Here is a 22,553-nt window from a genome sequence, read left to right on the forward strand (position 1 = left end):
GAGGCTCCTGTCCCATGCAGCTGCCATAATAATCATTTCACCAGTAATCTCCAGTGAATCCTGACAAGCTGGAGAGGGCGGTGGGGGTATTTTATCTTGGCTGCTTGGAAGCCAGCTCCACTCACCAGCCTCACATCGCTCCCACAATGGAAGTTTCTAGAAGGCAGTCCAAACTCCCTGCACTTCTGAAATGCATTCCATGGATCCGCCCCCTTCCTTGAGAGGTTGGCACCTATTCCATGCCGACTTCTACCATCATCCTGAAGAACGTCAAAGTCCATTCAGACAAGACCTCCCCATAATACCCAAGACCTCCGTCCATTACCCAACATATGGGCAACCTCTTTCACACGCCTCTCAGGCACTGTGGCTTCATTCTAGACGCAGCCTTCGCCGGGAGCTGCTGTGCTTCCATCACTAATAATTCAAGCACTCCCATTTCTGACCACCACCTCTTACCTGCCCAGGTCACTTGTTTAATGATTCCCAGTGCAATAGCCCACCCCATGTCTTCACTCTCCTACCTCTTCTACAATAGTGCACGATCCAGCAGAGTGATCAGTTACTTCTGAGCGGTGTGAAATGCCCTCGCTTGCTTTCGTTTCTATTGCATGGCAAGATTCCAACTCTGGATGATCCCTTAGTACTCATTCCCGCCCCCCCCCCCCGTTATACCTAGATTGCTGAGTAGGCAGAGATAACCACACACTGGGCTGGTTGGTGTAACCATAAAGTCATATAAAATCAAACAGGCCCTCAACAGTATTCAGCAAACTTCACTCACTGCAATCTGACTTCACTGTAAATTTTAACAGACCTTGCAATAGAGTTTGACAGCGGACAACCTCCCCATGCTTTCCTTCCATATTGAAAGCATCCACTCTCCCGGTTTCACTCCTCTGTCTCCAGCCTGACCTTCTCATCTTGTCACCGTGACTGATCCACTTGCCTCTGCCCATCCACTAAATGCTCCAGTTTTTTCAGCGCCCTTTTCTCTTCTCACTACCTTACTCTGGATATCTTATCTATTCCCATGACTTGAATGACACCTCCTCTAGACTGCTGATTCCCAAATCCTAGCACGGGTCTCTCCTGGCACTCTGACGTCCCTCTTCCCAACGAACATCGAAGAGCTACCTACAACCCAACACTCTGAACAGCAGCACCAGCCCAACCTGTTGCTCAGGCGAGAAACCAGACTCACTGCAGATTCCTCTCTCACCAACCCTCATCATCCCACCTGTTCAAGTTCTTCCATCTGCTTACTTCTTCCATCTTCCCTAGTCCTCAGTGCCCACATCTTGTACCCTGAACCTGGGTTCCTGCAATACTCTGTTTTCATCAGTCCTTCAACAGACCTGTTATTCCACCACCTCAGCGACAAGCTCTGGAAATACAAAGACAAATATGACTTGAAAAGACCGCAGCCTAATGCACAAAGCAATTACAATGCAGTTTGGAGAATGCAGATGAAGAAATTAATTCTGCTTTAGGAGCGGTGGTCCTGGTAGGGAACAACCAAGCTAGGACGAGTAAGACTGTCAGTCAGACAAGTACTCAGCAGACAAGAGCACACGCAAAGACGCTTTGGTGCACTGCCTAGCCTCCCAATGTGCCCTCTGGCCCACAGCCTACCTCAAAGCTGCCATCCCCTCACTGGAGGCATATGACTGGCTCAGAGCCCTGGAAGCTGTGTCCCAGTGGGCACTCTCAGTTTTTGCTCTTGCAAATAGGTAAAATGCTGCATCTTTACACCTGGACATGGCAGATACCTTCCAGGAGAGGCCAAAGGGTCTATCACCCCCGTTCATCTTTTTCCAACACCAAACTTCCTTGCCCATAGCTTTCCCAGGACATGCTGATCCGGGGCCCACTGCAAGTTGGAAACAACAAACAGACCCTTGTGCCAATGGACAGCCCAATCCCCCAGCCTACCATGGCATCAACCAATTGTTATTTATTTATTTATTTATTTAAGATTTATTTATTTATTTATTTGACAGAGATAGCCAGCAAGAGAGGGGACACAAGCAGGGGGAGTGGGAGAGGAAGAAGCAGGCTCCCAGCAGAGGAGCCCGATGTGGGACTCGATCCCGGAATGCTGGGATCACACCCTGAGCCGAAGGCAGACGCCTAACGACTGCGCTACCCAGGCGCCCCAACCGATTGTTATTTATGAAGAGACGCAGCTCCCTTACCGCCCTCCTCCAAGAACATCTCAGAATCTTATCAACAATCTCTAAATACCCTGTGAAATGAAGCCCACTGAAAGGCCTATCTTGAGCCCTCCCAGAGTATTCCTCAGTCAACAAATCCATTCTTCACTATTTGACCTCCAACCCTACCTAGGAAATGACTTTAAAAAATAATAAGGCTTACAACACATCACAGCCATAGCTACAATTTATTGAGCACCTCTTATGCATCCAGTCCTGGCTGTAGACTTTCTCAGCAGACGGAGGTGAGAAGAGAAGAGAGTAGAGATGCCAGGGCAGAAAGTCCACGTGACTCCTGAGAGATGGAAAGAGGAGCCAAACCCAGAGAGGCCTTGAATTCCAAACCAGCTAGTTCCCGCAGCTGGAGGACCCATCATTCCCAGATACCTTGTATTTTCACAATAAACTCCTATGCTTTAGCTAGCCCAAATGACTTTATGCTTCTCACAACAAGAAACCTTCATTAAAGCAGGGCTGAACCAGAGGTTTTCATCACACTTTGGTCTGAGGACAGCGAAAGGGATGTACCAGTTCCTGGATCAGAGACTGGCTGGATACAGTCTTCAGAGTTGTGAGCCTGGAGTTCAAGACTGGCCTCCCCTTTCAAGGCGGGCCCAGAGGTCACCTGCGCTTGTAGAGACATGGCTGAAGCTTCAGGCCTGTGAGTTGAGCCTTGGGCCCTACTCGAGGAGGCCCAGTCTTTTCAAAGTCAAACAAGAAGAAGTGGCTGTTGGTAAGGTCCTAGGGGTGGAAAAGACCTAGTGAGATCCAAATCCTCATCCTAGCTCCTCAAAACACCTCTATCCATGTCCCGCCTTTGTTCAGAGAGCTTCCCAGGGCTCTCCCATGACTCATGCCTTCAAAAAGCAAATGTCTGTGCCTGTGCCTATGGCCTCCTTCCTAAACACCATTACCCTCAAAAAGACTGCACAAGACAAACAGGGAGACTTCTTGGGGCCCTTACCTTGGAGATGATCTTGAAGCCCAGTTTGGTCACAGCTCCCAGAAAGGTCCGAACATCTTCAAACCGGCTACTGACTTCAGCCACTTTCAAGAGACCCCTGAGAAGAAGTAGTTCTGTGTAAATACACAGATGTATACCTGTGCACATATACACGCATCTGTGTCCCGGGAGCTCCTACCCTTGCTTCAGCACTCGATTTGCCTCCTCTAGGAAGTCTCTGATGTTGGTTCCCATCAGTGAAAGGCAGAACACAGCCACATCCACGGACTCATCCTCCAGAGGCACCTGTAAGAGTGGGAGTACTGTATAAAGCACACAACATGGGGAGCAAAAATCCAGCACTGAGGGGTGCCTGGGTGGCTCAGTCGGTTAAGCGTCCGCCTTCAGCTCGGATCATGATCCCAGGGTCCTGGGATGGAGCCCCATACTGGGCTCCCTGCTCAACAGGATGCTTCTCCCTCTCTCTCAAATAAATAAAGTCTTAAAAAATATATAAATAAACCAAGTATATCTTAAAAAAGAAAGAAAGAAAGAAAGAAAGAAAGAGAAAGAAAGAAAGAAAGAAAAGAAAGGAAAGGAAGGAAAGGAAGGAAATGAAGGAGGAGAGAGAGAGAGAAAGAAAGAGAGAGAGAGAGAAAGAAAGAAAGAAAGAAAGAAAGAAAGAAAGAAAGAAAGAAAAAAAATCCAGCACTGACTGCTAGCACCAGACACCAGGAGGGGGGTGCGGAGGGAGGGAGCATTACAGATTAGCACACAGAGGCTGGTCCAGAGCACAGGCCACATACACAGAGAGACAGAAGGGTTTACCTGGGCCATGTCACACACAGTGACCCTGGGGTCCAGAGAGGCCAAGTCAAAGCAATGCACGGGGTTCCGGATACTTGAAGCCAGGCGGCAGTCCCCGCAGCCGAAGTCAGCTACAACCAGGGACGCAGGCCTGGGAGTGGAGGGGAGGGATCACTCACTGGTCTAGTCTGAGCCATGACTGACCCACATTGCTTCTCACAGTGCCCAACCCCCATTCACCGCTGGCGAAGATCCCTGGCGATGCGGTCCACTGGCTGCAGTGGCCACTTCTTGACTTGGTTCTGGAAGCCGCGGTGATAGAGGAGAAAGGCCTCAGGGTCTTCCTGGAAGAGACGCTGTGCAGCACTGCTAGGCCCTGAGTATAGCTGTTCGTTGAGGTAGCGAAATCGGGCACCATCCAGCCGCTGTGCCATGCGGGCTCGCAGAGCTCCTGCCCGATCCTCGTGGTGATCTGGGCTGGGGGCAGGAGGCATCTCTGTCTCCTCTGCGGGGGCTGTGGCTGGAGCTTGGTCTGGCGGCTGAGGTGGCCGAAACTTGTTCTTATGTCTACGTTTGTTCTTCTGCCGGTTCCGCCACTGCTTACGACTCAAGGTCTGGGAAGGGTTGGCAGAAATGGACCCAGGACTTGACTTGGATAGGTCATTTGTAGCACTACTCTTCCAAGCTTTGGGACCTGAAGGGAGGGAGATGAGAAACCATATTTGGGGCAAGAGCCTCTGAATTTGGAGGTCTGGCAATCATCCTGGCCATACTCCTGTCCTTGAAAAAGAGACTGTGGCCTGGATGAAAATACTTCTTATTGCCTAACCCCAAACCTAATGGTGGCAGGTAACCTCTGTCATGTCCCACACACATACACACAACCACTAGTACCTGTTTGGTGGTCAATGTCCAGGAGATGGGCGGGGCTTAAGTGGGCCTGTTTCTGGCATTTTCTCTTTCTTTTCTGTTCTTCAGCAGAGTCACTGGCACTAAGAACCCCTCTGAGGCACTTTTTCTTCTTTTTTACTTCCTTTTCTTCACAGTCACTGCCAAGTGGGCCCTGTTTTTGACATTTCTTTTTCTTCTTTTTCTCTACTTCAGTAGAAGCACCAGTAGATGAGGCCTTTTTCGGGCGTTTCTTCTTCCTTTCCACCACATCCTCTTCAGAGTCACTGCCGGGCAGGCCAGGGGGTTGGTGGGGAAGAGATGCTGCCTCCAGGGCCCGTAATGTGGCCAAGAGCTGACGGTGCTTGGAGCCCTGAGAGAAAACAAGGGAAGAGAGAAGGGGCGAGGTGAATAGCTGGGGCCTGGAGAGTAAGAAGACAGAGGTGGAGACCTGATTCAGATGCTGGTGGAAGCATCTGGATTATTCTTAGTTAACTTCACTAGCTTGTCATGAAGCCTGCCAGACCCTGAACAACTTTTAAGTCACCATCTCAACCTTTGGGAAGCTGGAGAGCAGAGAAACCACCCACCTCACTTCTTCAATTTGCAGATGAGAAAATGGAGTTCCCCAGAGGAATGTGGTAAGGCCACAAGCAACAGGACCAAGGCCAGAGAACAGGAGTTCCAGACCTCAATCTCAGGCTTTTGCCTGCAGCTTTCTATATCTTTCTATAAAAGCTAGGGAGGTTTCTGAAAACAAGAGTGACAGGATCACAGGTGTGTACTTAAGATGAGTCTTGCTGTAGTGTAGAGAATAAGCGGAAAGGGACAAGCTGCAGATGGAAAGACCAGTGGCAAAGATTATAGCAGTGGGTTGAGGGGATGAAGAGGAGGCAATAAAGAAGGCAGATGTTGGATGCTGACTGAAAGGTAGGAAGAGCCTGAGGAAGTACAACGCCTTCACATCTGCAAAGGCTAAAAGGAGAAGGTCTCTTGTCTGGGAGGCCTTCTGGATTTAAGTCCTGCTGAGAGGTCCCAGGCCAGGCACTTAACCTGGAGGTTTTCAGTACCCACACTGCACCACTCCTTTAGAATGGCAGTGCTGATAAAATCCTTCACTGTCATTCACTCTTACTCTCTCCAATCCAAACTCCACAATGAAACCAACGACTTTTCAAAATGCAATTTTAAGAAATCATTCCCCTGCTAAAACCGTTTCACTGGCTTCTATCGATAAAATATGCAAAACTTCTACTCTGCCTCTCCAACTTCGATGGCATAACCTCTCACTCTCTGTGCTCCAACCACACAGATTACTCTGTGTGTAACCCTAACAACACGACATGCTTTCTTGTCCCAGAGCCTCCGCACGTGCTTTTCCTGTCCAAGATTCCGCCTTCACTCCACTAACTTCTACGCAACAGCTCTCGGTCGGGTCTTCTGCGGGTCGCAGGCACCCCGCCCAACGCACACACACGCACACACAGCGAGCCCCAACGCTCGGATCCACCAGGGCAGGCTTCTCCGCTTCAAACAGCTCCCTGCAGGGCCGCTCACCTTGACTTGCGAGACTGAGGCGGGCCGAGGCCGTGAGGCCACAGGCGCGAGGCCCGTGGCTACTGGGGCCTCCTCGGCCCACTCCGGCTCCTCAAACATGCGGGTGGGGTGGGCGACGTCGCCCGGTCCACACAACTCTCCACGTGCAGAGCGCGTCTCCGGTAAATCGAGCGCTCAGAGCCGCCGGAACTGAGCCGGAAACCAAAGAGTGAAAACCTCGGTGGCTAGAGCGGCCGGCGCGGCGCCGGAAACCATCGAGTTTAGGCACTGCCGGCTAGAAGGACAAGAGAGGCGAGAGGGAGGGAGGAATGGGGGCCCGCGCTGGCCAGAGAGGGCCAGGGGCGGGGCCGGGCGGCGGGCGCGGCCGGACGGGAGTTCCCCGAAGAAGGCTCCTCCAGCCCGAGTCCCGGTGAGTGCGGGAGTACCCGTGCCCTTCCCCAAGGCTCGACCCCTGCCAACCCGTCAGCCTTCACTCGGCCCGAATACCGAGTAGGGCACGAGGGCCAGCCCCGGGAAGGACCCCCGATCGTCCCTTCCAGGGTATAGGGCGCCTGAACTCCCCCTCCCCCCAGGTCTTTTCGCGGGTAGGGTCCCCTAGCTTGTTCGCCGACACCCCTTCACGGGACTCTACTTCCCAATCACCCCCTACCTCGCGCGGACCCGTCTTTCCCTCGCGCCCAGGGGACACGGTCAGGGATCATCCCGCCTTCCCGAACTCGTTCCCAGACCTCCACTAGCCGGGGAGGCAGCGGGAGACCCCCACTCCCTTCACAAACACTCATCTCGGTAGGGGACAAAGCTCAGGGTTTACCCCCCTTCCCTGGATCCCTCCACAGTCCGCAGGCTTCCCCAGTCTAGGGGACTCGGCGCCGGGACGCTGCCATGGACGACATTTTCACTCAGTGCCGGGAGGGTAACGCGGTGGCCGTTCGCCTGTGGCTGGACAACACGGAGAACGACCTCAACCAGGGGTGAGCTGAGGTGGCTGGTGGGTGAGAAGAAGGGCAAAGACGTGTTCCTCTCCGCGATGTGGGGTGCTCACGTTGGCTGGGAGCGGCTGACTTTCCTACCCAGTACGACGAGTGCAAAGCACAGCCTGTGGGGGGCAGAGGGTCTCCACAGAGGAAGCTGTGTTTCTGCTGAATCTTGACTGCTCAACAAGAGTTTCACGGGCACAGGCTGCAGAGAGCTTTCCAGCCTCAGTGAACTGCGAAAGCTAGGAGGCAAGACAGAGAACGGAGTATCTGGAAATTGTCTACGGTTCCAAATGGCTGGAGTATCGATAGACGACTTCTATGAGCTTCTGTGTACTGAAGCATTGGGTACAAGTGGTAAACCACAGGAGATAAGACTGGAGAGGTCTGCTGCAAGCGTCAGTCAGATCATGCAAGGATATTTATGCTATAATAAGGTCATTATTCTAAGAACAAGGGTTTAAAGCCCTGCTGTGATGAGATTGTCCATTTAAGTGTCATCTTGGATATTTTCTGAAGAGCAGGTAGCCATGTGGAGAAGCATTTGCTTAGTCTGTTCCAGAAGTGGTGATGCCTTAGACTAGAATGGGGGCAGATGAAAAAGAAAGAAGTGATCAGATTCCTGAAATCTTTAGGATAAAGAACTGATGAGACTTGGTGTGGGAAGTGAAGAAGTAAAGATGATGACCAGGGTTCTGGCTCAGACTCTTGGGTAGATGGTGGTTGCTTTTACCGAGTTGGACAAGGCTGAAGGATGATGACTGCCGCTCTAACCTGTTAAAGTGGAGTACAGTGGAGTGGAAGTGTTGAGTAGGTTGTTGGTTATACAGATTCGGATTTCAGGAGAGAGATCTGACTTGGAGACACAGATTTGGGAGATGTAAGCGTATAGATGAAACCTGAAGACATGGGTGTGACAGAGGGGATGAGAAGCCTGCAAGACTGAAAAGGTGCAACTGGAGGTTGCAGGAGAAACAGGAAAATACGTTAGTAAAGCTCAGAGAAGTGAATGTTTCAATGAAGGGGGAGTAGTCAACAGTAGTATAGGCTGTTGGAAAGTCAAAGAACTTGAGCACTTTAAAGTAACGATTGAATTTACAATTAATAATGTATTTGATGATGTTTGTGAAGGCTGCCATAGAGGAAAATGGATGAAGAAACCAGGTAACACCGGGTTCCTTCATTTAAAGTACCATGAATACCCCTGTGCTAGAGGCCCAGAAGCAGACATAATGCCAGCCCCCAAGGCAGCAGCCTGGTGGCAAACTGAATGGGAGGTGAGGAAATAGAGAGTGGATGTAGACAAGTTCTTCAAGGTTGGCTGAGATAGCAAGAAAAGCAGTAGTGATGTTGATGATTCAGGATGGTGGGCTTTAGGGTTTTTTTATTTTAAAATTTTATTTCTTCAGTTTTTAGGTTTGAGAAGTAAGGATCACCTGTCATCTTCATCCAGGCTTCACAGGTTCTCATTATTAGGCTTTCTGCTATTCCTCCATAATTCCTGGTCACTTTTTCCCATTTTTTGTATTCTTTTATAATTTACATAATTCTTTCGTAATTCTTCAAAGGGTGCTCAGATAAAGACAGTGAGCACTCTTATTATTTTGTTGGTAGGGTTCTAAAGGCTTAGGTGAAGTTATCCAGTTGCGTTTTATAAAACTCTTTAGTGCCAAGAGGTGAAGGGTTGGCATTAGTGAAACTGGAAGGCTTTGGAGGCCCAAGCTGGCTATATGCTGGGTATGAGGTGGGGTGAACTCCCTGCAGGGCTCTTCGGGCTTATAGTCTGTGGCCCTGAGATGGCAGGCAGTCTGACAGCGAGCGGAACCTTATGCTCATACTTTTGCCCTCAGGCTCTGGCCTGCTGTGCCACAGACTGCAGGAGGCTGATAAACCAGGTCACAAATTAAAGAGCTGGGAGGCAAAACTCCCTGATGAGTAGGGGATGGTAGTTGCTTCGGAGGGGGGTGGGTGGGGGTAATCCACCTCCAGGAAAGTTTTTGGCTATCTCTAAGTGAGCAGATGAGGGCAGCTGTGGAGGGAAGTCGTTGAAGGCCACACACACCCCCGTCCCCTGGGGGAGGGGGTCATCTGGATGGCCTGCAGTGCCCAGACCCCTGATCTGTTTCAGGCCATGCCTAGAGCCCCCACAAGGGAAGTGACCGCAGCACTAAGGCATCCGGAGGCTGCAGTCTCAGACCACAGACGGCCCCCTGCCCCGCCCCTTGGATCTTCACACACTGGAGACTGGAGGGAATTTCCTTTTATGGCCCCGGGCTGTCAGGCAGGCCCAGCTCCCACCAAATGTTTTTTCTTTCTTTTTTTGTACAGTTCTTTGACTTGAGAAAATACATGTCCTTGGGGGTAAAAAGTCAGATCGTTTTCTTTCTAAAGAAGCCATTCTCATTTTCCTCTGTTTTCTGGGACCAGGCCTGCTTGAGTAGAGGAATCCTGTTTTACCAAACCAAATCCTGGTTTGATATCTGCCTGATTAGTAATGACTTACCAAAAGCATTTCTCTTTTTCATGATAAACCCTTCCAAAACGTTATTTTAATCACAGTCCATTTTTAGATCTTCGGTTTCAGTACCAGAGCCTATTGGTAAGCTTGCTTCTTCTCCCATGATTTGTGACTTTCCTTCTCCAAGACACCCGTCCCTTGTATTAACATGCACTGAACACCTGCTGTCAATCCATTCTCTCAAGAAGCTCAGTCTAGCAGACAAGACAGCTCATTAAGATTTTTACAATCCAGTGCCACAAGTAGTATACTTAGGGGGATGTGAAATGCAGTGGAAACAGAAAGGACCAACAGATGTTGCAAAAGGAATGCAGAGAAAACCAGATGAAAAATGCTACCATTTAATGAGATAGGGCATGCCAAGGAAGAAAGGCTAGTGGGAGATGGTGACAGAGACGGTGATCATATGGATTTGTTGAGATTTCAGGTGGTGGTTGCTTAGGTTTGAAGCTCAGGGGAAGGTCTTAATTGGATGGCTTTGGGAGTTGCTGGCATGAATGAGAATCAGAGTCCTGGACAGGTAAGGTTTCCCAGGGAGATTATTCAGAGAAACTACCAGTTTTTCCCATATGAAAGCCTTTGCCCCCATCCCACCTCCAGATCAATGACCAAATGTCCCTTCCTCAAAGGGATGATCATGGCTTCTCCCCCTTGCACTGGGCTTGCCGAGAGGGCCGTTCTGCTGTGGTTGAGATGTTGATCATGCGGGGGGCACGAATCAATGTGATGAACCGTGGGGATGACACCCCCCTGCACCTGGCAGCCAGCCATGGACACCGTGATATTGTGCAGAAGGTATGCATGAATGCTCTCACCTACATTACATACATGTCTGGAAGTTAGTCACAAGCATTATGACACATGTACTCTTCTTCCTTGGACACCTCAACTCCCACCTCTCATTTGACTGTCTTCTGCCTCTTCTACTTGGCCATGGGGACCAGCTGCTGCAGTACAAAGCTGACATCAATGCAGTGAACGAGCATGGAAATGTGCCCCTGCACTATGCCTGTTTTTGGGGCCAAGATCAGGTTGCAGAGGTGAGTACTAAGGCCCTGAGCCCTGGGATGGGTGGGAAGCAAAGTCTGAGCCTGCATGGGAGATTCTAGAACCTTCAATCCATCCTGTAAGTACTGCTGAATATATGACACTCAGAGCTGGTACTACATCTGTATTGATGGATGGTTGTGACTGCCAGGAAGGCAGCAGAGCCCCTCATCACAACCACCTTTTCATTCCAGGACCTGGTAGCTAACGGGGCCCTTGTCAGCATTTGTAACAAGTATGGAGAGATGCCTGTGGACAAAGCCAAGGCACCCCTGAGAGAGCTCCTCCGAGGTCTGTCCCCCAACTCATTTGTATCCTTTCTTCTCCCTATCTCCTTGCTCCATACTACAACTGGAGCCAAAGCTATTTTTCTTCCACAGAGCGGGCAGAGAAGATGGGCCAGAACCTTACCCGTATTCCATACAAGGACACATTCTGGAAGGGAACCACCCGCACTCGGCCCCGTGAGTCAGTTGTAAGGGGAGGGGTGGTCAAGGGAATAACCTGGGGCTGCTGGAGCTGGGTTAGGGTGAAGCTTGGGTACCTGACCTGCCCACACTCTCAGGAAATGGGACTCTGAACAAACACTCCGGCATTGACTTCAAACAGCTCAACTTTCTGGCAAAGCTCAACGAGAATCACTCTGGAGAGGTGACCCTGCTTTTCTTACCCCTTCCTCCCCAATCCCCTACAAATTACCTGCTCTGTGCCTATTTAAAATTTTTCTTCCAGTTAGTGGACAAGAAAACAGTGGCCTTAGTTACAGCTTTCTAACCCTTACCTGTCTCTCAGCTATGGAAGGGCCGTTGGCAGGGCAATGACATCGTCGTGAAGGTGCTAAAGGTTCGAGACTGGAGTACAAGGAAGAGCAGGGACTTCAACGAGGAGTGTCCCCGTCTCAGGTGGGGCAAGGCCTAAATGGGAAGCTGCTGGTTCCAAGAAACCCTGATTAGCACCCAAAGGGAGATCTTTTATGTGCATCTCAGCTAGGGATACTCTCCGTCTTCCAGGATTTTCTCGCATCCAAATGTGCTCCCAGTGCTAGGTGCCTGTCAGTCTCCACCTGCTCCTCACCCCACCCTCATCACACACTGGATGCCATATGGATCCCTGTACAATGTATTACACGAAGGCACCAGTGAGTAGGGGATACCAAATTTCATGGGATGGGGGCAGGGTATGTGAGCCTCCCCAAACTGTTTGACTCTTTCCTCCTTAGATTTCGTTGTGGACCAGAGCCAGGCTGTGAAGTTTGCGTTGGACATGGCAAGGGGCATGGCCTTCCTACACACATTAGAGCCCCTCATCCCACGACATGCACTCAATAGCCGCAGTGTAATGGTGAGATCACACTTCATTCCTGGCCCAGGCCCCCAGAGCCCTTCTCCTGTCTAGAATAGGACTTACCTCCTTCCACATATCTATCTTCTCTTCCTCAGATTGATGAGGACATGACTGCTCGAATCAGCATGGCCGACGTCAAGTTCTCCTTCCAATGCCCTGGGCGCATGTATGCACCTGCCTGGGTGGCGCCTGAAGGTGAGTGAGGGCATCATGTTGGGAGGTAGAGAAGGGGCAGCTCAGTAGTAATGAAAGGGGGCAGAAACAGGACAGGCAGCTGGAACAGTTAATTCCTGTTTCTCCAGCTCTGCAGAAGAAGCCTGAAGATACAAACAGACGCTCAGCAGACATGTGGAGTTTTGCAGTGCTTCTGTGGGAACTGGTGACACGGGAGGTACCCTTTGCTGACCTCTCCAACATGGAGATAGGAATGAAGGTGAGAGCACAACTGTATGCACTTGTGTTGGGGGAATGGTGGTGGTGATGGTGACAATAACTATAGCAGGGCTGGGCTCTTCCCATATTTGTTCAAATATACAGTAATCCTGTCCTGAGGACTAGAGGCCTCTTTCCACAGGATATTCAAGTTCTGAAGCCCATTTTGTTTTTTCCTGTATTTGCAGGTGGCACTGGAAGGCCTCCGGCCTACCATCCCACCAGGCATTTCCCCCCATGTGTGTAAGCTCATGAAGATCTGCATGAATGAAGACCCTGCTAAGCGGCCCAAGTTTGACATGATTGTGCCTATCCTAGAGAAGATGCAGGACAAGTAGAGCTGGAAGGCCCTTGCCTAAACTCCAGAGGTGTCAGGACACGGTTAAGGGAGTATGTCTCCCCAAACCAGCAGGCCTCTGGTTGCCTCCCCTGCCTCCAGTCATGGTACTACCCCAGCCATGGGGCCCATCCCCTGCCCCCATCCCTACCACTGCAGCCCCCAAAGGGGCTAGGCTCAGAGCTTTGTCACTTGCCACACGGTATCTCCCAGCATGGGAGGGACCAGCCCTGCCTGTCACAATAAAGTTTATTATGAAAACAGGCTGGTGTGGGGACAAGGGGACAGACAAGTACATTTAGGTTGGGTGGCTCAGGTGAAGTAGTGCGGCTTCTTCACATTGATGCCATACTCGCTGAGGGCAGGGGTCAAGTCCTCCATGGTTAGAGTGTACTTGCGGTCCTGAGGGAAGAGGGAAGAGCACCAGCTGAGCACAGGAAGCCCAGATTTCAATCCCAGGTGGGTGACCCTGAGTAGGTCTTTCACCTCCCCTAGGGCTTAGTTTCCCCAAAGGGGTTTCAGGACAAATTAAGCCTCCGATGCTGTGGGAGGTAATTACGGATTCAATGAGGCTCCCCTCACACCTTGCTCTTGCTTCGGGAGCTGCCAGAAGCTGTGCCCTTCATTTTGCAGTGCTGTAGGGCATCGTTGGCAATATCTGAGATGAATTTCTGGGCAGCTAGGGAGATGAGCCGAATTCTAGAGAGAAAAAACTGGTGTGAGAAAGGAAGTGGGGCAATAAACTCCACACAAGCACTCAAGGCTCTAACCTACCCACCCAGGCTGTACTCACATGCGTGGGTCCGAGGCCTCAAAGCCAGCACGGTTCAGGTAGTAACCGGTCACTGCGTCTGGGATCTGAGAGATCAATGAGATGACTGTCAGTATTTGCCCTGGGCACTGCGGGGCTGAGAGGGTGGAGGAAATGGAGGACAGGCCTGGCTTTCAGGAAGCTCACAGTTTGGGTGGGCAGAGGGGATAAATCAGAGAGCTAGTAGGGGAGCAAGTACAAAAGGAAGCTGGAAATCCAGGCGGTGTAGCAGAAAGTTGGCCTGACAGCGCGCCAATAGCCTTGTTCAGGCAGGAAGCCCACCGTAGGCGTGTAATCCTCCAGCTGCATCAGGAAATCCACCAGAGGCGTGCTGGACACCACCGGCTTCACGTCCCCGTTGGCCGCGCTCGGCAGTACATAAACCCCGTTAGACATGGCCCCCTCCAGGGGCGCCGCGCCGCCCGCCGACACCGGAGCTGGAGAAGAACCAGCAAACAGACATGGAAGTGGGAGATGCGGGGCCCCGGCTAGGTCGGCCTCAAAGCCTCTGCCCTCGCCCGCCACTGGACCCAGCCCTCGGTGCTGCCCTCACCCTCACCCGTCCCGGCCCTCACCCGCCCGCCCTCACCCGCCCCGCGCCGCTCCGCCGGCTCCCCGGCCCGCGCCGCCACGGGTCCCGTGCCCCCTGCCGCAGCTCCAGCCCCAGGTCCCCCTGCTGTCCCCGCAGGGCTGGCCTTATTCTCCGCAGCGGTGCCCGCAGGCAACGCTGCGGGAGCCGAGACCGCGGGCGCCGGACCCGGGGCCGAGGCGGCGGATCCCGGCGCCGCCTCGGGGTCCGCGCCGGAGCCGCTGCAGCTCATCGGGCCGGTGGGAGAGGCGGCGAACAGAGCCGCTTCCGCTTCCGCTCACGTTACGCACACACCAGGGCTGACGTAACACGCCCCGCGCTTCGCCCCTCCCACGCCATGTTTGCTGTCTCTCGCGTCTCGCGCCTCCTGGTTGTTTACCAGCCAGTGAGGTGCCGCCAAAAAGGCCACCTCCCACCCGGCCGTAATCCTAGGCCCTTGCTCTGGGATGGAAACGGTCGGTGTCTAGGGCACTTTTCCGTGGGTCTGGAACCGCTCTTGCAACCTGGAGCTTAAAGACCTTGTTTTGTGACACCCCTCGACCCCAGGTTGCCTGCCAGTCTGCATTCCTTCTAGTTCCCTTATTCAGCCTTTTAAGGGTTGGAAAGCCCCACTCCCCTCCAGCTGCCCAAAGAAGTGAGGACAGCAGGACAGTGAACAGTACTGCTGTAGATAGGAAGGGAGGTATTTCAACTTGAGTAAACAAATGCAAAATCACGAGTGAGGGTGAGGTTTTCAACGCAACAAACATTTATTTAATTCCTATTTGCCAATCCTGAGCTAGGGCCTGGGAGTACAAAGTTAAGATAGACAAGATTCTAGTCCTCTAGGCACGAAAGTCTTGGAAAGGGAGGCAAAGAGGTAAACTGGCATTTTCAATACTATGTTGGAGTTACAATACTAGAGGTAGACACAAAGTATGCAGTGCAAAGGAGGAAGGGAACTAACACCTGCTGCCTACTGCTTTGTGTCAGGCACTCTATCAACCTTATTCCACTTAATTCCCTGATTATTGTTAGAGGCAGGTATTGATAACCCACTTAACAGAGGAGGGAAAGATTCAAGGAGATGTACTTGTCCAAGGCTCTCTCCTAGTCTACATCAGAACTAAGAATGAAACAGGTTTGGTTTGAAAAAAATCTAGGCTTTTTCTGCTATACCAAAATCAACTAGCTTCAGAGAGCCAAAGGTTCACAGGAGAAGACTTCTGAGTGGGGTCTTCGAAAAATCCTGGAAACTAACCAGGCAAAGGGAGTCAGGGGTCATATTAAGGGCACAGAATATCTTGAGCAAAAGTGAAAGTGGGAAGTGGAGGAAAGGGGAGGGAGAACAGGAGAGGATAAACAATTTGTTACTCAGGAACAAATAGCAAGGAAAGGATCAGGTGTGTGAGTCACAGCAAAAAGCCAGAACTTTATCAGTAATCTTTGAAGGGTCTTAAGTAAATGACCTGATGAGATTTGCATTTTACTCTAGAAAAATGGTTTTGTGGACAGGCAGGAAGTAAGGACATGTGTTGCAAGGGCCTCCTACAATTCAGAGGAGAGAAAATATGGTTCTAAGCTAATTTACTAGCAGTAGAGATGGAGAGAAGTAAATGAGTTCTAGGTATAATTAGGAAATGGAATTGGCAGGACTTGTGGATTGATAAAGATATATTTAAGAGGTGAAATCAGTAGGACTTATTGACAGTGGTAATGGGGAGGCAGAGGTGAAGGAAAAGGAAGTCTAGGATAACACTTAGGCTTCTGGCTTCCTTGGAAGAAGCATAGTCTCATTTACCAAGAGGGAACACAAAAGAATGGTCTGGAATTGGGAAGGAGGGGGATGAAGGATTGAGTATCATACACCTTGCATTTGAGGTATCAATCATTGTCTGATAGAAAGTCTGATTTAGTGAGATGGTGACAGCTGTGGCTAGAGGTGACTGACTTGTCCCAGGGAACACTGGGTAGATTGAGAAGAGCAAAAGAGTAAAGATGAAACAAGGAAGTATACCAACATTCAATGAGGAAGAAGAGAAAGAGAAGGAGGAAGAGGGAATGAAAGAGGAAGTGGGAACGGAATGGTTAGGAGAGAAGTTAAGCCCTGAAAGCGAAAGAAGGAGAAGCAGTGGACAGCAATGACAGAGAGCCCATAAAGCGAAGATTGGGAAGTGTGCACTGGATGAAGCATCAGGACGGCCACTGTCGTCATTGTCAGGGGAAGAAAGAGGGAAAAGATGAGAGCAGAGGTCTCACTGCAATGAACTGAGGAGAGAACCATGAAGTGAAATAGTGTACACAGAGAGCACAGACAACTCTTTGAAAAAGCCTGGTTGAAAAGAGAAAGAAGAAATGGGGTGGTGTTGGGTGAAATGTGGGGGGCGGAGGCTCCCAAACAATATTAGTTACAGCATCTGTAGAGAAACATGGGGCAGGAGTAGGGAGACCTGAGCATGATGGAGCAGGGTAGGGCTGGGAGTCAAGTCAAGCTCACAGCATTTCAGGGTTAGGGAGGTAAGCTGTCTGCAGCAGTCTATGGTTGTGGGTTCAGCAGAGCTTCCAATAGTGCAGAATAAGGGACCAAGCCACCAGCTATGGGGCAGGGGACAGGTTCACTCTCCCGGCAGGAAAGGGTCAAGGGTTGATTAGTGTCTTCAGCAGAGCTGGGAAGTTGGGTGTTCCCCAGCCTGTCACAGGATCCCAGCCAGGGCCAGAGCAGAAACCCTGACCCTGGACCTCTTCATTCAGACAGGACTCATGGCAGCCATGGGTTACCTAGGGAGAAGGTGGGCATCAGATCTGGGCCTGTCCGTACCAGTACTAACAGACTAAGCCCTCTTACCTTGTACTTACATTTCAGGACCCCATCAGAACTGCCCTCAAGTTCACCTTTGCACTCCCCATATTCATGAAAATGTCCACACCCTTCCCTTCCATACTCACATCAAAGAGTCCTGCTCCACGCTGCTGGTAGAGCCTTGGGTTGAGAAAGCCAAGAGGGGGGCGGCCGCTGAGGATTCTATGTTCATTTATCAGGGATAGGACCCCACCAAATACTGGAGTAGAGGCCTGCAAGAGTGAGGGTGTAAGTGGAGGTCAGGGGTTCACAGTGATTGGATTTGGGGGAGGGATGTTTGAAAGGACAGAGGTGTCTGAGGAGTCAGGGGTTCTGGGTACAAGGTCTTAGTAGAGGGTGAGGATAGTTCCTGGGTAGGGGTTTGGAGCCAGGCTGATTCTTACCGAGGTGCCAGACACCCATGGAATAGGCACGCTGTTGCTGACCACCCAGTAGCCATCAGAGAGTGCAGCCACATCTGGATAGGCACGGCCACTGGCATTGAAATAACTGGATGGTGGTAAGTGGGGACTAGAGCTCAGGAACTGGGCTACAGCTTCCTCCTGAAAGATGTTGTTGAGTGAGTATTGTCTGCTGAACTGAGGATGCCTCCCACCCATCCATCCACACAAACACATACACATACCTGGTATGAAGGCTGTGGGAACACATTGCTGAAGCCACCACCACTGATATAGTCAACGATCTCATTTGTGACTCGGAATGGATTCTGGAAGGATGTGCCTCCCACCGTGGTGACATAGGGGCTGAGAACAGAAAACAGCACTCAGATTGTATGGGTCCCAAGGGGACCTCCAAAATGTGCAGGAGATGGGTAAGTGTGGGCTGGCTCTTGCTAGAGGGGCTGGACTCTGTGGGGAAGAAGGTACATGGGGAAGACTAAGAGATTTTGAGCCCTCAAGGCATGGCCTGAGGTGACAGTGCACACTTTTGTCTACAGAACATTCACCAAATCTTCTACTAAAATGTCTGGGAACTGAGAAGAGGAATACTGGGAACTGCATTCCACTCAGAAGCCATGGGGCCTCGACCTATAGGAAGAAGGGAATACAGAAACCAGAGCTGGTTAAACTGAGGTCTCAGCTACAGGAGCGCCTGGTGGGGTTAAGGCAAAGGTTCCAGATCATGAAGCTGTAGATGGTCAGTGGTGGGCTGGGGTGCCTACCTGGATGCTGGGAAGCTGGGACGGAACTGGTGTCTTCCAGAGACAGACCAACACCCAGCCCCACTGTCACCTGAGAGAAGGACCAAGTTTAGCACTCAGATTAATTGGTCAGAGCTTGATATGTGGGTTCAGATGTCAGAAAAGAAAGTCAAGAGTCAGTCATTACTACAGGAGGTCAGAGTTTAGAGGTCACATCAGTGGTCCCTATTGAGTTCAGAATGTTAAGTCAGAGATCACAGGAGTCCCCGTGGGGTCATAACTCCTGGGCTGGGTTGGGTCTAAGTTTAGAGTAGGAGGTCACCTGAGGCAAAGAGCAAGGTAAGACCCCGAGCGGCCGCCTTCATGAGCTCAGTGTTGACCCGCTGGATGTAGGCGCTGCTGAGGGAATCCTCGTCATCTCCATAGCTCACGGTGTGCACATGAGGCAGGGCTGACTCATTACTGAGCAGCAGGAGCCACTGCAGGAAGGGCTCCTGGGACTCATGCCGGCCTGGATTTGGGGGGAAGGGAGGAGCACAAGGGCGGTCCTTTGGGAGCTTGTCAGCTCCCTCCCTCTAGCTCATGGGATTCCCTTGAAGGAGCAGTGATCACCACTCACCACCACCCCCTCCCCACCCACCAGTCCCCTTGGCAGTACCAGGACTACTGTAGACCCAGGTGGAGATGTTGGCGCCGGCACTCATCAGGTACTCCACATCTAGACTGGCCTCGATCCCAGCCCGGCCCCGGCCCTGCTGTCCGACCACACGCGCTACTGATGCCTGGTGTGCAAAGTTCCCACCAAAGAGGCGCATGAACTCAGCCAGGTCCGAGTCATGGAAATACTGCTCCAGGAACTACAGAAGGAATCAGATCAGGTACCATGGGTCAGAGAATGCAGCCCCAAGGTCAGGGCAGGGAACACTATTCCAGATAGGGGGTGAGGACCAAGGTGAGGAGTCAGAGAGGAAGCCCCAGCCTGGGGAGGCACCTTGGGTAGGGTGTCAGGATGCTGGAGCTCTCAGCCCGGCTCACCTGAGCACAGGCTTGGCTGTTGTTGGTTGTGCCAGAGCCCACATCTTGTGCTGTCAAGTTGTATCGCTGACGGATCACGGTTGGGGTCACCCCCAGGTGCAGGCCAACAGTCCCTGACACCTCTGGCTCAGGACGTTGCCTCAGGGATGATGTGGGGGGGAAGCGGTGCAGCCCGCCCACTGTGGGGGAGGGGTCAGGTTTGAGGAGGAGATCTTTCGGACTCCAACCCCCACTTTACCACTGACCCCACCCCAAGCCCCCCATGGCACCTAAACTTTTCCAGCCCCTGGTTCTGCCTGCTTCAAACCCCACCAACCCCACTAGGTGTTACCAAAGTCCACATGAGGGGCCAAGGCCTTCGGGAGCTGGTATGGACGTGGGGACCTTATAACATGGATCTCTGCAGGTCCCCCCACATAGCGATGAAACTCAGCCCCAGGGAGCAGCAGTTCTGCCTGTCTGGAGGTCAGAGATCAGAGAACAGAGGTCAGAAAGCAGCGCAGACCAGAGCAGAGGAGGCTACCTGAGCATCACTGCTCATCCTTGTCTCCCTGCATGTTAGCTCTCACCCACAAGCTCCCACCAGCTCTCAGCTTTCTCCCATTGGGGTGACTCGTCTCCCTGATGGGATGATTGGTACCCTCCACGGGCAATCCTTCCCTCTCACCGGACACTCAGCCAGCAAGTCAGAAAGTCCTGTGTGGTCACTGAGTGGCAGTTCCGGGCTCCAGCTGCCAAGAGCCATTTTTGGACTGTGCGGAAGGTCAGTGGTGATGGCCGGACCAGCTCAGCCACATCCTCTAGGGTCAGGTATTTTCCTGCAGGGATTCAGTAGAGGAGCTTGCCTTCATTCATTGCTTTTCCAAGTTGCCCATTCTGGACCTCAACCAGGAGACACTGGGACTTTGCAGGGACCCTGGAACAGGGTCTTGAGGGATAGGTGGGAAGTTTCTAGCAAAAAGGCAGGCTGTGCTGGTGCAAGCTCTATTTGGAGGCCAGGGGAAGAAAAGGCTGGGGAGACTTGGAATGCCATGGCCAGAAATATGGATTTACTCTAAAAGCCAGAAAGTGCTGCTTCAGAGCATGTATTGCCATAATCATAAAAAACAAATGAGGTTAAAAATTAAAATTTTCCATATTATTTCCAGGAAAAGTTTTCAAAACTTTAGACCCAATTATAAGGTGACATCTAATTCAGTTCCAGTCTTCGTACTTGTTGATTTTCAGCTTAATGTGATGGTGAGTCACTATTTTCCTGCACACTGCCATGTACACAGCTCCAGGGTGAATCTGAGACTGCCCCCTCACACACGTACCACTGCCCCCCAACCACAAAGGGCTTCGTGCAGGGCAGGGACACTACCCAGCATGACCACTGGAGCAGAGTAGGGGGCAGGGTGGGGAGTGGGGTGGACTGCTCGGGACTGGGCAGCAGTCTGGGTGCAAGAATAAACAAATGAGTGGGCGGAAACAAGCAATGATAAAAAGTGGATGACTCCAAAGGCTCTTTGAGAGCCAGAACTGGGAATGACAGCTCTAGAGTCCGACTGACAGAGGACACGGGCGTGGGTTTGAGGGTGGGAAAGGAATTAGAGTTGATGAGCACCTATCTGGACTGGATACTACTTCCCATGTATTTGGTAAGTAGTAGGGTCAGAATTTGAGTCCAAATTTGACCACACAGCCTGTGCTCTGTACTTTCAGGTTTTTAGCCTGATAAACACAGGTGGCAAGTTTTGGGGGAAAGAATCTGAGTGAGTTTTGGACAGTTTCTTTCCAGTTCACTTTTTTAAATTCAGAAACTCTTCAACAAGAACCACTGCCATTCAACTGCCCTATATCACCACCTCCCTAGGCACCAAGAGCACGATCCTGATGTTATGTGCGCCATCCCACCCTCGGCCCAGCCCTGGGTCCCTTCACTGCATCCCACTTTCCCGCCCCAGTCCCTATCCCAACAGGCACCATAACGAGGAGAGCCAGGATCCGACACAGCCTGCACCAGCTCTGACAATCTTTCCACATTCTGCTGTCTCAGGGCAAAGGTGAGGCTCAGCTCTTCCTCCGAGTCTACACGGCCCAGGGACACCCAGCCTGGGGGCAACCTGCAGGGTCAGAGGTCAGGAACATGGCCTTTGTTAGTGTGGGGATGGGAAATATTAGTCATAGAAGGTTCAGTATTAGGGGCTGAGACCTGGGGGAGGATCCCAGAGGCAGATATGGCTCATAGGAGGTTAATGATTGGGGACTGAGCCTGGGAACCTGGGGATAAGACTGTGGAGTGGGTACCAGGAGCTGGTAAGGGGGCGAGGGAGGCTGGGCCAAGCCAGTGGGCACAGGACAGGGCATAGGGAAAGGGGCGATCTGTGCTAAGTCAACTCACATCCGCTGCTGGTCAGGCTCCGGGCTGTAACTGCATTTGCCAGGGACGAAGAGGGCAAGGAACCCCAGGAGGCTGCAGAGGCGGCAGGCGGGTTTCAGCAGGAGCTGGGCCGCCACTGTATTCCCACCCTCCAACATGATCCCCTCCTCCCGGGGCCCCCTAATTTCTCACCAGGTTCGGAGTCTCATTCTGCCTTTCTGGAGATCTCCTGTCATGTGACAGGTCACATGAGCCTTATATTCCACCACTGCCACCACACCACCACTACCACCACGCGGCTGCTTGGAAACTCTAGCCGTGCTGGCTCCTCCTTCAAATGGGTGGAGGTGGGTGGGGCTGCCATCCATTCCTTCCTCTGTGGCCCCACCGGCACTGGGTTCGTCCAGGGCTCCCCCCTGCTGCCAGAGTCCAGCTGGCACTCACCAAGGTTTGCAGGGCACCACTTCAGAAAGGGGCTCTGGGGCACATAGACACACAGACCAGGGTTCCTCCTCAGCTGTGTGGTATCAGGAAAGCCACCCAACCTCTCAGAGCCTAGGTTTCATTTGTAATACGGAAGCTGCTCTATTTAAAAGGCTCTGCCTCGTAGGATTGCGGTGAACGTTTACAGAGATAAAGCAGGCACACTGCTCAGCAGAAAGCCTGGTGTGGCAAAGGCTCAAGAGACGTGAGCTCTTATTACATGCGGG

General features: G+C 51.8%; 4 protein-coding genes across 6 annotated transcripts; 1 reads left to right on the forward strand and 3 right to left on the reverse strand.

The window, feature by feature from the left end:
* Nucleotides 1-2,385: 2,385 nt before the first annotated feature.
* On the reverse strand, nucleotides 2,386-6,661 carry RRP8 (ribosomal RNA processing 8). The gene is made up of 7 exons (XM_002924971.4): nucleotides 6,412-6,661; nucleotides 4,861-5,227; nucleotides 4,207-4,660; nucleotides 3,988-4,117; nucleotides 3,359-3,465; nucleotides 3,181-3,277; nucleotides 2,386-2,957 (listed from the first exon to the last, which is right to left on the reverse strand). Exons 1-7 carry the CDS (start codon nucleotides 6,508-6,510, stop codon nucleotides 2,838-2,840), a joined length of 1,374 nt encoding a protein of 457 aa, XP_002925017.1. The 5' UTR covers nucleotides 6,511-6,661; the 3' UTR covers nucleotides 2,386-2,837.
* A 9-nt stretch (nucleotides 6,662-6,670) lies between these two features.
* Nucleotides 6,671-13,324, forward strand: ILK (integrin linked kinase). Of its 3 annotated transcripts, none has more exons than XM_002924970.4 (13): nucleotides 6,671-6,820; nucleotides 7,248-7,382; nucleotides 10,533-10,698; nucleotides 10,848-10,943; nucleotides 11,145-11,241; nucleotides 11,331-11,414; nucleotides 11,516-11,601; nucleotides 11,743-11,852; nucleotides 11,961-12,088; nucleotides 12,170-12,291; nucleotides 12,390-12,489; nucleotides 12,597-12,727; nucleotides 12,915-13,324. In XM_002924970.4, exons 2-13 carry the CDS (start codon nucleotides 7,294-7,296, stop codon nucleotides 13,062-13,064), a joined length of 1,359 nt encoding a protein of 452 aa, XP_002925016.1. In that variant the 5' UTR covers nucleotides 6,671-6,820; nucleotides 7,248-7,293; the 3' UTR covers nucleotides 13,065-13,324. The 3 variants fall into 3 exon arrangements, with proteins under 3 accessions (XP_002925016.1, XP_034522378.1, XP_034522379.1); XM_034666487.1 differs by lacking the exon at nucleotides 6,671-6,820 and adding an exon at nucleotides 6,827-6,951; XM_034666488.1 differs by lacking the exons at nucleotides 6,671-6,820; nucleotides 7,248-7,382 and adding an exon at nucleotides 9,810-10,423.
* Nucleotides 13,295-14,727, reverse strand: TAF10 (TATA-box binding protein associated factor 10). The gene is made up of 5 exons (XM_034666489.1): nucleotides 14,464-14,727; nucleotides 14,157-14,311; nucleotides 13,857-13,921; nucleotides 13,648-13,762; nucleotides 13,295-13,465 (listed from the first exon to the last, which is right to left on the reverse strand). The coding sequence occupies exons 1-5, from the start codon at nucleotides 14,693-14,695 to the stop codon at nucleotides 13,376-13,378; spliced, it is 657 nt and encodes a 218-aa protein (XP_034522380.1). The 5' UTR covers nucleotides 14,696-14,727; the 3' UTR covers nucleotides 13,295-13,375.
* A 461-nt stretch (nucleotides 14,728-15,188) lies between these two features.
* Nucleotides 15,189-22,226, reverse strand: TPP1 (tripeptidyl peptidase 1). The gene is made up of 13 exons (XM_002924969.4): nucleotides 22,036-22,226; nucleotides 21,865-21,936; nucleotides 21,447-21,586; nucleotides 20,149-20,299; nucleotides 19,813-19,940; nucleotides 19,482-19,660; nucleotides 19,105-19,303; nucleotides 18,769-18,957; nucleotides 18,468-18,537; nucleotides 17,928-18,048; nucleotides 17,686-17,844; nucleotides 17,389-17,514; nucleotides 15,189-17,220 (listed from the first exon to the last, which is right to left on the reverse strand). The coding sequence occupies exons 1-13, from the start codon at nucleotides 22,209-22,211 to the stop codon at nucleotides 17,080-17,082; spliced, it is 1,851 nt and encodes a 616-aa protein (XP_002925015.4). The 5' UTR covers nucleotides 22,212-22,226; the 3' UTR covers nucleotides 15,189-17,079.
* Between the last annotated feature and the right edge of the window lie 327 nt (nucleotides 22,227-22,553).

The sequence above is a fragment of the Ailuropoda melanoleuca genome, chromosome 8 (genome assembly GCF_002007445.2).
Source record: "Ailuropoda melanoleuca isolate Jingjing chromosome 8, ASM200744v2, whole genome shotgun sequence".
Lineage (NCBI taxonomy): Eukaryota > Metazoa > Chordata > Mammalia > Carnivora > Ursidae > Ailuropoda > Ailuropoda melanoleuca.